At 36.2% G+C, this 16,658-nt stretch overlaps 1 protein-coding gene across 1 annotated transcript in view; it reads left to right on the top strand.

Moving 5' to 3' along the window:
- Positions 1-14,652, top strand: part of LOC108777670 (uncharacterized) — a 27,977-nt gene extending 13,325 nt beyond the window's left edge. The window contains exons 3-6 of the mRNA XM_018544614.1: positions 11,593-11,691; positions 14,126-14,260; positions 14,335-14,518; positions 14,618-14,652. Coding sequence (XP_018400116.1) covers positions 11,593-11,691; positions 14,126-14,260; positions 14,335-14,514 — 414 coding nt within the window. The 3' untranslated portion in view covers positions 14,515-14,518; positions 14,618-14,652. The remainder of the gene's footprint in view (positions 1-11,592; positions 11,692-14,125; positions 14,261-14,334; positions 14,519-14,617) is intronic.
- The last annotated feature ends 2,006 nt before the right edge of the window (positions 14,653-16,658 follow it).

Genomic DNA, 16,658 nt, shown 5'->3' with positions numbered 1-16,658 from the left:
AGAGAGAGAGAGAGAGAGAGAGAGAGAGAGAGAGAGAGAGAGAGAGAGAGAGAGAGAATATGTATCGTTTAGCACTGTCAGATTGAAGTTATACGTACTCACTATTTTTCAATACAACAATTTCATTTGATATGTATTGCCATCTCTTCTGTAATATATATACATATACCTATTTGACACAATTTTCAATACATATACGCACATTCAATTTTATTCTTCGATATGTATGACTTTGTTAAAATATTAGATAGTTTGTTATTTGTTACTATATAATGTAGAATAGTTCTAAGAGAAAAATGGTCTGGAACACATTGAAAATGTGCTAAACTTTTTCGGTCAATTAATGATAAACGTCATTCATTTCGTTGGAAGCGAATTGTTATCGATTTGTTTCTGTTTAGAATCTACATATCACGTTTAAAATCTTGTTGAACGTATTATGCACTTTTCATCGGAACATTTCCGAGATTCATGAATGCTTTCATCAAAACAAGTAATTAATCTTGTGCTTGTACAAGCACTTATTAAGGAACAACGTGTATATCGTATGATTTTTTACAACTTATGTAAGTTAAACGAAAGGAACTAATTCTTATCAAGCTTTGAAATATACTTGCAGTATTAATTAGATTCAGGTATTATCTCATTTTAGGAACCATCGGTTATTTAAGATCATTTTTTTCCCAAAATTAAAAAATACTTTTTATAATTAGAAAAATAATAATTTTCTTTTGACATAAACTTATAGTGCGTTAATCGAAAATATCAATATATATCATCTTTAATATGTTTAAATATTTATTATATTTTTTAAAATTGGGTAAAAAAGTAATATATTAGGAGTCAGGCGAGGTAATTATTGCGCAAATTGATATATAAATTTACAAAATCACACAGAAACTCGGATTGAAATGAAATTCTGATCTGGTTACGGTCACAATCAGAGGCTGTACCCAATTTTCGGTTTCAATTCCGGTTGCGATCCTTTTACCGGTAACGATTTCGGTCTTTTTCGGTCCAGGGCCCACATTCTGTACACGTATACCGACAGTTGTCGATGCTGTTAAGTAACGATAGCATATAGACCCAGATCAGAAAAGTCCGAAATTCAAGTGGTTTCAGATCTTTTAGCGATAATAGTAACTGTAACTTAGTGACCCTAGAATACAGAGTCTGGCAATCGGCCCCTAAAAATGGTGGACATATCTGTGCGTTAAAACGAGAGAGAGGAGAGGGATAAACAATTCATAAGTTCTTTCCGACACAGAGGTTATAAAGTGCATAAGTAAGTAATGTGATTGGTGCCGCCATTTTTAGGGGATCTATTCCTGATCCAATAAAAAGAGATCTACGAATTACCAGACTCTGTATTCTAGGGACACTACCATAACCATTTGGATTTTAGTTTTGTTTGGTTATAGGAATGATAATCTATTTCTATATTATTGTATAAAAAGGTAATAAAAAAAATTAGTTTTAATTGGAGATATCGACATGTAAGCATTTTAATCTAATAAAAGTATAAACAGATTTTACAGATTATTTCTTTTTCTTTCTTTGCTGCACTTTCATTTTCATCTTCTCTGACGTCAACTACATCAGCAATTTGAAACGTCTCCAATTAATAATTTTATATAAAATAACATTAATCTTACATAAATTATCATATAGTTATATCATATAATTATAATTATCAATAGTAGTTTACTAAAAAGTGACATGCGAACAACTTTAACGTTTCATTTTTCACTTCTAACGTTCTCACGATCCAAAGTCGCTACAGCGCGATTATTCAACTTTAAAATCAACTGTATGCCTAGTGTGCCTATGAATGGAGCGTTAAAAATATGAGGATAAGATTACAAACGTACGTGTCCTTCTTGTTAAAAATTCGATTGGCTCTGACTAGAAGTTGATCCTCCAAGATCGCTTCAGTGATATTTGTTCTTAGCGGAGATAATACAAATTTTAATCTTGAAAACAACCTTTCGACCAGCTCACTTGCATGGTACAACTAGACTGGTACAACTAGAGTAAGGGTTGGATTATACTAGCCGTAATCTGTTAACTTATGCCGTAATCTGTAAAAATTGACCAATTATAATCGATTATTCCCCTCTCATTCGACTGTGATTGGTCAATTTTTACAGATTACGGCATAAGTTAACAGATTATGGCCAGTATAAATCAACCTGTAGGGTCTACGCACAATGGAGGAACAGATATTAGATATTAAAATATTAACCTATCAGAATCGTGTATTCCAATGTAACTAGTATCTGATAAGTTAATATTTAATATCTATTCCTATGTACAAATTAGCAAGAGTTAGGGTCTACGCACAATAGGAGAAATATTAGGACCAGATATTAAATATAAGAATTTTAACCTATCAGAACTGTGTACTGTGGAATGTGCGCTTTCTGACAGGTTAAAATTCTTAAATTTAATATCTGTTCCTAATATTTCTCCTATTGTGCGTAGACCCTAACTCTTGCTAATTTGTACAACTCTAGATGAGTACGTTTTTCTTGCTAGAATTCCAAGATATTAGTTTTTCTTAAGATTCTTTTCTGCTCTTGGTAGTAACTTTTTAGTAAGATTTCAATCCTTCGCAAGAAAAGATGTTCATTTGATTGAACAAACGACGATGATAATTGTAAACTTAGAATAGTGATGTATTTCTTTTAATTTGAGAAAATTTCTTCATCGCTAGATTCTGATCAAGTCTATGGGTGCGATCCACTAGACGCTTCAAACGCTTCGAAGTGCTTCAGATGTGATCCACTAGACCCTTCGAAGCGTTTCTATAGCAGATACGACGTCATATATGACGTCATAGGTTTTCGCTTCCAGCGTGCTGCAAATGCTTCTGCCGAAGAGGTAGTACGGCTAAAGCGATATTTTGAATGCATAAAAGCGCGGGAAATAATCAGAAATATCAATTAACTATAACCTGTGTTTCGTGATTTCGTTTGGTTTTAACGTTTTATATTGATCGAAATTAAAAGTAATGCCGATTATACAATTAATAGATGTTAATACCGGAGATATTCATACTTTAGAAGTTTCCGAAGAAGATGCAAGAAAGGTTAATGAAGGTAAGAATGTATAATATAACCACGTAATACCACGTTCGTCTCCATATTAACATGAATTATGTCTTCCGCAGCCTAGGAATACGATGGTTACGAGATTTTTTAGCAGGTTACGTTCAATAATAACGCTTCCAACACTTCACGATTGATCCACTTGTGTAGTATTGGCAACGTTAGTAACGCTAACGGATCACTCTATCGGAAGTATTTGTAGCAATAGCGTCTGAAGCGTTTGAAGTGTCTAGTGGATCGCACCCTTAGGCACTTGATAGTTTCATGTGATGTGGAGAATCGTCCCCTTATTATTTGAAATTCGCTGGGGGCGCTAGTAGTAACTTAGTCCGTTTACTACATCTTCTTTATTTTTAATGGCTCCCGCAGACGAACGCTCGTGATACGGCCAGTATCTGATGTAGTGATTTGTAAATGGAGAGGATGATGAAATCCGCGAAAATGGTGTAGCCCGCAAGGACACCGGGCACCTGCGTCTACAACGTCATCACGCTGCAATAGCGCGCGTCAGAACGAACGGATCGTCTAGATTAGCGAGATAAACCAAATCCAAATGAAATGCAAAACACGGCAAAGTCGCCACCACTTTTCAAAAAATATGATTGAAAGCATCCAAACCGAAATGCGTCCATCGCGGTCGAGTGATTCTGTATAACTTTCCGTTTACTACAGTACAGTCTGGTATGATCTAGTGGGCTGGGTCAGTGATGACGGGTTATTATGAAGAATTTAGACAGGAACGAAAACGTCAAAAATACTAGTTTTATCGATAATAGAGGCGGGTCCAACATCACCTTAACGAGATATTAAGATGATGCTGGACTCAATAAAAAATGGTTCTTTAAGGCTCCTGAATACCGGCGACGGCCATGTTGGAATTGTGACATCATAGGCGAGAAAAACACATTAATTTTTCTTGCGTCCCATTTTTTAATAAAGACAATTTGGATAAATTTAAAAGGCGAGATCGCACAAAAACACTTGTGAAAATTGCCGGAAACTGTCCTTTCCTCTTCTGATAGTCAGTAAATGGTCGTAAAAGACATGTAAAGTGAGCCTATTTTCGGGCAGAATTACACAGTTTAACAGCTGATGAAACGAGTGAAATATACGCTTTTACGTATAAAATTTCACGATAACTGCAGTTTCCGGCAATTTTTAGGACTTTCACGAGTACGAGGGAAGTCACATTTTCACAAATAAGCAAATATTGACGAAATGGCACGCAAGAAAAAATTTGTCGTCAAAACATCACTTTTTCACGCCTATTAGTTCAGACTTTTACCATGGCGAGGCGCTATACACACACACAAGCATGAACCCATGCTGTGCGCTCTCCTTCTACCCGAAAATGAGCACACGGACATGAGCTTGCAATTGTGTGTATAACCAGTAACGTACTACCAGTTTTGCTAGCCACCGACTAATTCGGTGTCGCTACCCATCAACACGGAGTTCTTGGCTGAGTATTCAGGAGCCTTAATTTGAGCAACATTGACATACCTATTGATGTACTTGTTATAGGCTGTTTTCCAGCTAGGACACAGAAACGTTACACTGTGCTCCACTGTGTAAAGTACTTATTAGAACGATAGAACTCTAGATTTAATTTCTGAGAAAACCGCCAGAGTGTGTTTGAATTCTCTATTTTTACTGTTAGTCATCTATTATTAGTATGATTAATGTAATAACATAAAATGTAACGAATAACTAATATAAGTTGAAATAAGTTTTTTTGTAAACATTTACACACGTTAAATATAATTTTCTTGAAAAGTTGGTAACACTGGCATACTTTACACGTTCGTACTTAGCTTTTTACTTGTTGAGCAGTGTAACACTGTGTCACCGTTGAAACACTTTGTGTAAGACACAGTGTTACACTGTGTCATCTGTGTACGTTGTTGGAAAACACCCAGTTAGGTAAAGGGTTTGGCCTTCCCATAAACAAACATAATTTAGAACATACATTTATAGAGTTTATAAAAAGCATTGAAAATAACATTAACAATCGTCCTAATAACATAGTCAATTTTGTAAGAAATAATGCTGCTCCAATTCTTGAGAAATTTCAGAATGAATTCCCAAAAACAGATTCTAACAGTAAATTACTATTTAATTGGATTAAAGCTACAAAAAAAATTTGAGAATCACTGAGGATCACCCTGAAATATGTTTTTCTAAACCACATAAGCAAAGGTAATATAATTGTTGCTCAAAATAATATTGATTATATCAATAAGATGGAATTAATGCTTTCTAATAACAAAACATATGAGATAATAAAAAAAGATCCTACAAAAAACTTACTACAGATTTGCGCAATATACTAATAGTTAGGTGGAAAAGTGAAGGTTTTATTGATGACTTCACATATAGGAATTTACTTACTACCGATGGTAATATTCCAAGAGAGAGAGTATGGTTTGACAAAAATTCATCAAATTAATTATCCTCTAAGAATTATAGTTTCATCTGTCAATAGTCCTTTATATAATTTATTATTGTATTTACACATTATTAATGATTCTATACATGAAGCTCCAAATTTTATAAAAAAATAGTTTTGATTTGATTAATAAACTAAAAAATGTCAAACTTGAACCTGATTCTTTACTGATTTCATTAGATGTGGTTTTCCTTTTCACTAACATACCTACAGATTTAGCATCTGATAGTATTGTTAAGAGATGAGATTTCATATCTGAAAAAAACTAAACTTCTCCATTAGAATTTATGATAGCCTTTAGATTAGTGTTAAATTCTACTGTTTTTATTTTAAATAATAAATATTACAAATAAATATTTGGAATCCCGATTGGAGGGCCTCCATTATCACCGGTAGTTGCAGATATGGTTATGTAATATGTATGCAGTAAATTCTAACTCAAAATACTTTATATATTTTTTGTAACATTGAAAATGACCCGATCGGAGTCGAGAAACGTTTGTTTTAGTTATTTGTATATCCCCTGATATTTTGAATTAAATTTGTTCGTTGATTTACTTGGCTCTTTATCCTTTTTATATTTTTTACTATTTTATACATATAGAATCTTATAATTACTTATATTTTATATTACGAAAAATTTAGACAGGAATGGAAACGTCAAAAACGCCAGTTTTATCGGTAATACAGTCGGCTCCAGCATCCCTTTAATGTCTAAAGATTATACCGACTACGTGCGTGCTCCCAACCTACAATTGCCGAGTGTACGCCAATTGGTAGCTCGGCGTGAAGACTAACAACACTGGGTAAGCGTGCCGCACGAATCATAACATTTAGAGTATTCGCTCGTGTGTAGCCGAACGATGCGGACCTCCTTTGCGCCTGCCTTTGTTTCCTGCGCTTCCTTGACTTTGGCTTGTCCTTCTGCGACTTTATTGAGAGGGTTTCTCTCTCCTTTACTTGTAAGTATTCTCAGTTTTGCCTGCTTTCTGTAGTATATTAGCATTTAATCCAGCCCTCTGCTATGCAAGCCAATGTCCCCGCCACGCCGGATCCCGGCGGTGGCTCAGTATCGATCAGCAATCGTCTCTCGGCTTCTCTGGAGGACTTTGATAGTTTTTCCAAACGTGTGAGTATCGATAATAACAACGATTTAAAGAGAACTCGCTTTCAAACGGAAAGCCATCCCTGGCTGTCAGTTACATGAAAAGGGCTTCGCCTGTTGCATCACCTTCATTATTAGTAAATAACGGTGATCTCGTTAAGTCTGACAACATAAAGAAGAAAAAAGTAAAGAAAGGGAAGGAAACGCGATGTTCGCGCGAACTTCCCCCCTACGGTCTCTGTATCTGAGTTGACCCGTTCTCGATCACGATCTCCGGTGAAGATTCATTTCCGGAATCCGATGTTTCTTCGATACATGAGGATGAAAATATAGAGATAAGCATCGCAGTCTGCGAGGATCGTTCGACCTCTTTACAATGCTAGAATCCTCTTCCCCTCTTGGCCGATGTTCCGCCCCGCGGCGATCGTCTGATTGTGGGAACTACTTCTCGCGTCGATGAAGTGTCTATCTCTAAGAAATGTCTCCGCGATGGGGAGCCAGCAGCTGGGGAAACCCCGGCGAAGGTTACGCCTACTACATTACATACGAATAATTCTAATTCAAATGATGTGAGTGTAACCTGTGATGAGGGGGGGATCTCTCTCCCTTTGTTATTTTCGTGGGACGTATTGCGGAAAGTAATGGCGGGGATTCTTGACTTGATTTGATTACGGTTGTGCGCGTAATGATGAGTATCGCCAACGGTAAAATTATAGAAGTTAAATCATCAGGCTGTAATGAAGTCGTTGTACATTTTAATGATCGTGTTGCAGCGAATAGTATCCTTACGCATCCGTTGCTTAAAGGTAACGGCCTCTCAGCCTTTATCCCGGCTTTTCGTGTACTGGTGTGATTAGGAATGTCCCCCTGGATATTTCAGAAAGCGATATCGTCAACTGCTTTAACTCGCCATATAAGATCATTTCGCCAAAACGTCTGAGTATCAGGGCACGCAAAGATGGTGAATTGATTATCTCACCCTCGTGAACGGTGATGATGAAATTTCGCGGTCAATCTTTACCACGATCGGTAACGTGTACCTTTTTACACATTAATTTCCCGGTTCTACTTTATTTTCCAAAGATACTTATTGTGTTTTTCTTGTTTACGTTACGGTCACGTTAGTGTGAATTGCAAGAGTAAGCCGTGTTGTGCGCGCTGCGGCAACCCTTTTACCTCCGATCTGCTGCAGTAGGGAGGAACATTTACCTTCTTCCTTGGTGTGCCCACTTATGTACGCCACAAACAAATTTACGCTTACGCTGCTATTGAAAATCTCTTACTCTGAGGCACGTCTCAGATTCGGGGCTCCCTCTCCTTCAGTTTCCTTCCCCCTAACCCTTTTCATCATATGAACTTTCCCGCACTTCCAAAGATTACTCGTACACTTCAAGCTACCATGATCTTAATTCCCAAGATGTTATTGGTAATATCCCTGAATTTGCTGATTCACGGCGCGAGGTCTTTTGCTCTCACGCCGATCTCGCGCGAACTCCTCCACAGTCGAGACATATTTGTCCCTGTCCACAGCGCGATGAGAATTTGCGGGAACACTTGTCGGAGATGTTTGAACAGTCTAGTAACCGGGATGCTAATGGCGGCAAATTCTCTGACCGTCGTCCAATGAAATCCTATAATAATCTGCATAAATCCTACAATTTTCTCCTATATGCACTTTATAGCAGACTTCCTAGTCTCTCCTCCTCCTCTTACTGCCTTCCCTTTCATTCCCTTGAGGTCGTATGAATTGCGTAGTCAAAATATCTACTGTTTTTTCTTATAAGATTAAGCTCTCTAAAGCCCAATGGGCTGAAGTCAAGCAATATTTATGCGATAATTCCAACACCATCTCTCAAACTATTAATTTAATTCACTCTGACGATCCTATCATTCAATATAATACTTTCCTGGAAGTCATCTCCTTCAGTTACGAGCGGTTTTCTTCCTCGAAGCCTCCTAGTGGTACCCGATCCCCTCGTGCGTCTTCCACTTATAAGGGCTTCTCACCGGCCCCTTTTTGGATACCGAAGCTGTCAAGAACCGTAGTAACGCTCTCAAAGTCTTCAAGCTGAATCCTTTCTTTGATAACTATGTTTTCTATCGTTCGGTGGTCTGTCAGAGTCGCAAGATTCTTCGCAGGACTAAGCGTAATGATTAGAAAGCTTTTTACGGTTCTCTTGATTGCATGACTCCCACCGTAGAAATCTAGCATATGCTTAAATGCTTTCGTAATCGCCGTCTCATTCCTGCTAATTCTAACACTCAACAGAAACTTTGAGAACTCTGAGGTTGTAACGATGCTCCCCTAAAATGCATCGTCATTATGGTGCCAGTGGTAATAAGGGCGCAATGCGCTCGCGCATATACTAATTACTAAGAATAATTCGCAGGGACAGCAACCACCGTTATACCGCCAGTCTTGTCGGGAAATTCCGGCCGCCGCCGGGGACCGCCGATCGGCGGAAAATATCGAGACCGATCGGAACTAAACGAGCGAGACTGGCGGTCTAGTATAAAATATCGCGTCGACAAGACGTCGGGACCATTTTTGCCGATTTTCCTGCTCCTAAAACACGATCCAGTGCTCCAAAGCCGTCGCTGAGACTCGCTCGTTCCGACGAACCTGAGGGGTAGGGCGTACTCTGCCTCTGCCTGGGTGTTCTCGGCCGCCGGACGAACTGTCAACGATACGAATTCCAGGCACTCGATTCCGTTGCCAGACCTGCGAACACGCTTGTTCCGACGAACCTGAGGGGTAGGGCGTACTCTGCCTCTGCCGGGCGTTCTCGGCCGCCGGACAACGTAAACGCTTCGGCCCCTGGCACGCGAATCGCGACTTCACGCAACGTGTTGTTCCGACGAACCTGAGGGGTAGAGTGTACTCTGCCTCTGCCGGGCGTTCTCGGCCGCCGGACAACCGCTGTAACTGCTTCCACAATCTTTCGTTTATTCTTTTCCGCATCCCGTATTTTCCTTCCCGATAATTGAAAAGGGGTAGGGCGCTCTCTGCCTCCATCGAGCGTTCCCGGCCGTCAATTATCGGATCCATTTTCTAATCTCAACCATCTTCGAATTACGCGTCGCGCCGCGAAATCTTATTTGTTGGCGTATACCCGCGTTCCACCGTATTGTCAAACGCCACCTCGTACAGCTCGCGCCGGCATTACCGTAAATCAGCGAGCAGCCGAAAAACTCACGACGTCAGTAGGACCGCCACGATTTCGCTCGACCCGGTACCTGCTGACATCTCGCGATTCGTTTATAAATACTTCGCGAAATTAGAATTAAGTATTACTGTACTATCCGCGTTCGTTATACTATTTGTCGGTATATCTACTACTCGCGTTCCGTATTGTATCGTTTTCATTTTATTTCAGTCTTCTGTTCTGTATTATTATATCATTTCTATTCTATTTTATTGTTATAATAAATCGTGTTCGTTGTACTCAACTATTCTTTTACACTGTTTCTTTTTTACTATTTCCGAAACACCGATCTGACGCGAATACTCCTCCTGCCGAACCTTTTTTTGTGCGACACGCATTTTGTACCGACGACCTAGTCCGAGCATAAAATCAGGTTGTTACAAAGTTATTCAGGATGCTATTGACAAACTTTGTCCTTCTCCTTCTGCCGAGATTTCTCTGCTATTTCAGAGCAATCTTTTCTGGCTCGATTCTCCCTTCTCTATGAACGAACTCCAATTAGCACTTTAATCCGTTAAATCTTCTTCCAGTCTGGGTCGATTCTTGATAGAATCGATTATCGCTTACTCAAAGCTCTCCTCTCCAAACTTTTAATCCATTTACCTTTCGTGTTCTGTTTTTCCTAGCCAATGGTCCCACTCTCTTGCCTACTTAATATCAAAACCTAACAATAGTGGTGTTCGTCCGATATTATTGTAAAAGAATTGATTCTTTGTACTTCGTTGATAGGAAAAGTCTGAAAAGAAAAAAAGGTATGGATTTAAAAGATCCTTACCTTTTCTTTTCAGGACTTTCCCTTCAATAAATCTGATGATAAAATACAGCACAAAGAATCAATTCTTTTATAATAATAAAGATAAAACTTATTTGATACAGTTAATCAAAACATAAAATTACTTGGTTTTAGTATTGAAATCTTTAAATAAATATCTAATTATCTAATAATGAAATATATTATCATGGAAAGTAACTGATATATTATTGTGCCAGTTCAAAGTGAACATTCATAAAATGTATATCGCCATTTGTTGCATATATACGTAATAATGATTTAACAACACATGCACACTAGTTGTTTGTAATAGTAACGTTAAATCATTACGTATATATGCAACAAAAGAATATACACTTTATTTTATGTATGTTTACTTTGAACTGGCACCTTCAATAATATATGAGTCATTTTTCATGGTAATATGTACCATTTCATTATCTTTCAGTAATAAAATGTATTACGTTAAAATAGACAATTAGGTATAAGAATTCTTTTAAAATTAATATTGATCTTTTGTGATTTATTTTTAAAATGTAAAAAACTGTTATAGTTTAATCTCTCACCTAGAACACTATATTTTTGATTCAAGATTTTGGAGTGTAAGTTAACTAGTTTTCAATCACGTATATCTTCATAAGTATACGTTTACAAATTATTATTCTAATTAATAATTAAAATCGTGAAAAAGGATTGTTCTGATAATCAATTTCGTAATAACATTATACCAAAAAAATTTATTACGTTTATTAGACTTATTTGATTATGGTATAGGTACGTAATATTTTGACATTGGAATAAATACATATTCACTTTCATTGCATTATCTTTCAATAATAAAATGTATTAATTCCAATGTCAAAATCTATTACATATAATCAAATACGCTAATAAACGTAATTTTTGAAAAAAATGATTGAAATTATTTAAATTATTTATATATTTTGCAGGTACACAAAGGAGTGATTTATCAAAATGGTCTTCAATTGGGAGGAGGAAAGACCATAAAGATACTACACGATCATGGGAGAATTGCCGCAAAATACAATGTCAGTATATATTAAACGATAATAATATAAAGATATATTAGATCCGAGTATATTGAAAGTTCTTGATGCCAGAGTGCTATAATCTTGGATGTGACTAATGCAAAGCTTGTCGACAATAATGTTGCCCTAAATAAGAGTGGTCTCAAAATAGTTGACAGCAACGCAGTAGTACATTACAATAAAAAGTACATTAAATTCTGAAGGTAAAATGCAACCGACAATTTTGACGTTAGAAAACAAACTAATATATTATTGAAGGTGCCAGTTCAAAAGTGAATATTCATAAAATGTATATCCTTTTGTTGCATATATACGTATTAATGATTTAACAACACATGCACACTAGATGTTTATAATAGTAATGTTAAATCATTATTATTACGTATATATACAACAAAAGAATATACACTTTATGTATGTTTACTTTGAACTGGCAGATTCAATAATATAAGAGTCATTTTTCATGGTAATATGTATAATAGTATTTTTTATATACATATTTATTTCCATTTCATTATCTTTCAATAATAATATAAAAAACTGTTATAGTTTGATCTCTCACCTAGAACACTATATTTGATTCAAGATTTTGGAGTGTAAGTTAAGTAGTTTTCAATCACGTATATCTTCGTAAGTATAAATTTACAAATTATTATTCTAATTAATAATATCGTGACGAAGGGTTGTTCTGATAATCAATTTCGGAATAACATTATACCAAAAAAATTTATTACATTTATTAGCATATTTGATTATATGTATGTAATATTTTGACATTGGAATAAATAGATATTCACTTTCATTGCATTATCTTTCAATAATAAAATATTATATGTTAAAATATTTTAGAGAACATCAATGTACACATACCGTTCAGATACCATTATCAAGAAAGAGAAATCATAATAAATTTCTTAGTACTAAACATTAGAAAGAAGCATAAATGATGTAAAAGAAAAATATTTCTTCATTTTTATGTACGTTTATTATAAAGTTAATTCACATAGTGTATTCTACCTGTGATATGACTTCAGGTTCGTTATATTGTATGTTTCTTTCTAACGTTCAGTATTAACAACTTTATTATGATTTCTCATCAATCCGTCAGTCAATCTGTTATTCTATCAAAGAGAGACACAGTGGCAAATCTGCATAACATATTAAAAGTGCATGTGTAACCAGTTCGGGGCTCTTTTCTAATACATTTAAAAAAATATAAGGTTAAGAGGAGGCTCGATAATAATAAATAAATATTAATATAATTTAACGGGCAACGAGCCGAAATAAAAATATTACAATTAAGGCTCCTGAATACCGGCGACGGCCATGTTGGAATTGTGACGTCATAGGCGAGAAAAACACATTAATTTTTCTTGCGTCCCATTTTTTAATAAAGACAATTTGGATAAATTTAAAAGGCGAGATCGCTCAAAAACACTTGTGAAAATTGCCGGAAACTGTCCTTTCCTCTTCTGATAGTCAGTAAATGGTCGTAAAAGACACGTAAAGTGAGCCTATTTTCGGGCAGAATCACACAGTTTAACAGCTGATGAAACGAGTGAAATATACGCTTTTACGTATAAAATTTCACGATAACTGCAGTTTCCGCCAATTTTTAGGACTTTCACGAGTACGAGGGAAATCACATTTTCACAAATAATAAGCAAATATTGACAAAATGGCACGCAAGAAAAAATTTGTCGTCAAAACATCACTTTTTCACGCCTATTAGTTCAGACTTTTACCATGGCGAGGCGTTATACACACACACAAGCATGAACCCATGTCTGTGCGCTTCCCTTCTACCCGAAAATGAGCACACGAACATGAGCTTGCAATTGTGTGTATAACCAGTAGCGTACTACCAGTTTTGCTAGCCACCGACTGATTCGGTGTCGCTACCCATCAACACGGAGTTCTTGGCTGAGTATTCAGGAGCCTTAAGAAGAAAAACAGATATATTTAAATTAATGATAAATAAACAGATGTTTCGACACCGATCGGTTATTTGTTGCACCGTTATGTTGGTTCCTAAATTTTACGACTTTTGATTACTTAACGACTTTTGAATAATGGACAACTTTAATTCGGCCTTGACTATATTTGGCAAGCATCCTAACAATCAACATAATGTTAAAAAACTTATTTAAGATTATGATTCTTTGTTAAAATTCCGTTAATATTCTTATTATGTGTTAAATTTCCGTTAATATTTTAATAATTTGTTAACATTGAGATTGACACAATCGGTGTCGAAACGTCTGTTTATTTGTCATTAATTTAAATATATTCTTCTTTGTTTTTCTTCCTAATTGCGTAGTATTGTTATTTCAGCCCGTTATCCGTTAAATTATATATTAATATTTATTTAATATATTTAATATATTTAATGCAGACTTAGTAACCTTTTATCGTTTTCACTTTTTATTTTCAGCACCTGATGATGAATAAGAACTCCTACCTGGAAATGAAAGACAAGTTTGGACGAGTGGTGCAGATGGTGAAACATGATGAACCCTACCTAGAAATAAAAGACGAGTCTGGACGAGTGCTGAAAATTATCCAGTTTGTAAGTTAACTACAAATTATACATAAATTATACACACAATGTACATTTTTTTTCAAAATATTTACTTTTTTCAGGAAAAATCGCCATGTTTCGTTAAAATACAAGGGTTTTTCAGCCACAAGTTGCGTAGCATAATTAGAAAGCAACGGCGATGCTACAGGAAGAAAATGTTCCTCATGTGGAAGGAAAATATGCACCTCCCGGAGCTATTTGATTTACAGCCCTACGAGGTGGATACTAAACCAGAGGACTGAAACTGTATGCATATTTAAATTTATATTTAAATTTATGTTTATATTTATATTTGGTAAACCCCTTTGTACCACGTATTAATGTATCTTTTATTTCCTTTTTCAGAAATTACGGAGGAATTATTATTAATCAATTATATTATGTATTATATTATTATTATATTAAATAAAACACACACACACACAAATATATGTCTTAAATATTAATTAAATATAATACTAATTGCGTTTGTAAAAAGTCTGAAAATATTTCGGCGCGCGATTAAAGAAAACTACATACGTGGTAAATAAAATTTACACATTACTGTAGCAATCTAAATCTTGCTTGACCGTCATTCGGCCTTTATTTAATCATTGTTTGAATACTAACGGTCCTACAAATATTGTAATAATACTAATATTCTATATATCTCAGTATTTGTCATTATTTGTTTCCTTTCTTCCTTCCTATCTCAGCGTATTACGTTACATCACGCTGCGACGGCGTCATTGCTCGTAGTAAGCGTTCGGTAGAATAAAATAATTCTGTTAAAAATAATTACTTCTATAGGATAAGAAATATCTTTTTGCGTACGACCTTATCATTATTTAAGCAAATTATAAAATAAAATAATTGTTGGAACAAAGATGTGAAATATAGTCGCATAAGGGGAAGAAAATGACGGCGTATAAGAGGAAGAGGGATAGCAAGTATACACAGTAAGTGTAGCATCCGGAAGGACCACACCCGGCGGCTACTAACCCCCGCGTGACGTAATACACCGTGGCAACCACACCTTCGCGAGCCCCGTAATTTTCTCCTCTCCCCTTCACCCTGTAATGACATCCCCTTCCCGAGACGTTGTATCCCTCGCCTAGTGACGTCGTAATCTGTAACGTCACCTTCTCCCCTCCCTCTATGACGTTTACCCCTCACCCTGTGACGTCACCCCTCTCCCCTCCCCGTGATGTCATATCCCCTCGCCCGCATCCGTGTCGTCATACTCCCTCGCCCCTCATCCCCCTCAGAGGACCTGATTTAGAATCGGTGTAGCTATACTACTGGTCAATTTTACCGATAAGATTTTTAGGACTACTGACAGTACACTGACTACCGACTCATTGTAGAATCAGCATAATGTTTAATATCTCGATTGGCAGGGCCGTCCTAAGGTTTTTTCTTACAGATTCTTTCGTTTTGTGCAAAAATGTATCGAATAAGCCTAATTTTATCAAAATCGGAGGTGACGAGTGTATTCTAAATAATTACCAGTCTGATAATAATGAAGAACTTTATTATCTTCAAGAGCACACATAGCCTAAGAAGGGGATTTGGTTTACAATTTATCAACCTGTCCTCACACATTCTTTTTTTCTCTTTTCTTTATCTTAATTTACTCAACTAACCTCCACTCATCTATCAACATTATATTCCTTAACCACATTTTCTGGTCTAATTCTTATAAATACATCCATCTATTCCTCTAACTATTTTCTTCTTGCCTGTACTTTATATATCGTACATAGGAAGGATATTTTTACGATACAATCCTCTCCTCTTCCTCCTCCATGCGATAATACCCTTATGTCATTCTTTCGTTTCACATTCATGTCTTTTTCATCTTTTATTTTTTTACGAGGGCAAGTCAATAAGTTTTTAGAAAAACATAGTAAAACACATTTTTTTTAATCGATTTATTTTTATTTCTCAACGTAGTCTCCTTTCAGCTCGATACACTTGATCCAATAATTCTCCGACTTTTTCAAGCCGTCCGAATAATATGATTTATCCAACCCTTCAAAATAATAAGCTTCTGTTTCGGGGATGAGCTGTTCTCTGGTGGTGAATCTCTTTTCTCCGAACCATTTCTTCAAGTTTGGAAACAGGAAATAGTTGCAGATGACTAAATCTGGCGAATATATGTTGGATGGGGAAGCAATTCGTAGCGGAATTCATTGAATTTGGCCGCATCGGTGCCGAGCACGTGTGAACACGTGCATTATCTTGATGGAAGAGCACTTTCTTCTTCACCAAGGCTGCGTTCGGAAACATCACCCGAGTACCCCCGTGTATCGTCTTATCCTTGTTGTTCACCCATGTTTAACGAGGATAAATGGGGACGTTTTTTCGTTAAAATGTTATTGAAACGATTCAATAAGGCTCCCCC

The sequence above is a fragment of the Cyphomyrmex costatus genome, unplaced genomic scaffold, assembly GCF_001594065.2.
Source record: "Cyphomyrmex costatus isolate MS0001 unplaced genomic scaffold, Ccosl1.0 scaffold455, whole genome shotgun sequence".
Lineage (NCBI taxonomy): Eukaryota > Metazoa > Arthropoda > Insecta > Hymenoptera > Formicidae > Cyphomyrmex > Cyphomyrmex costatus.
This window is presented reverse-complemented; position numbering and strand designations above follow the sequence as displayed.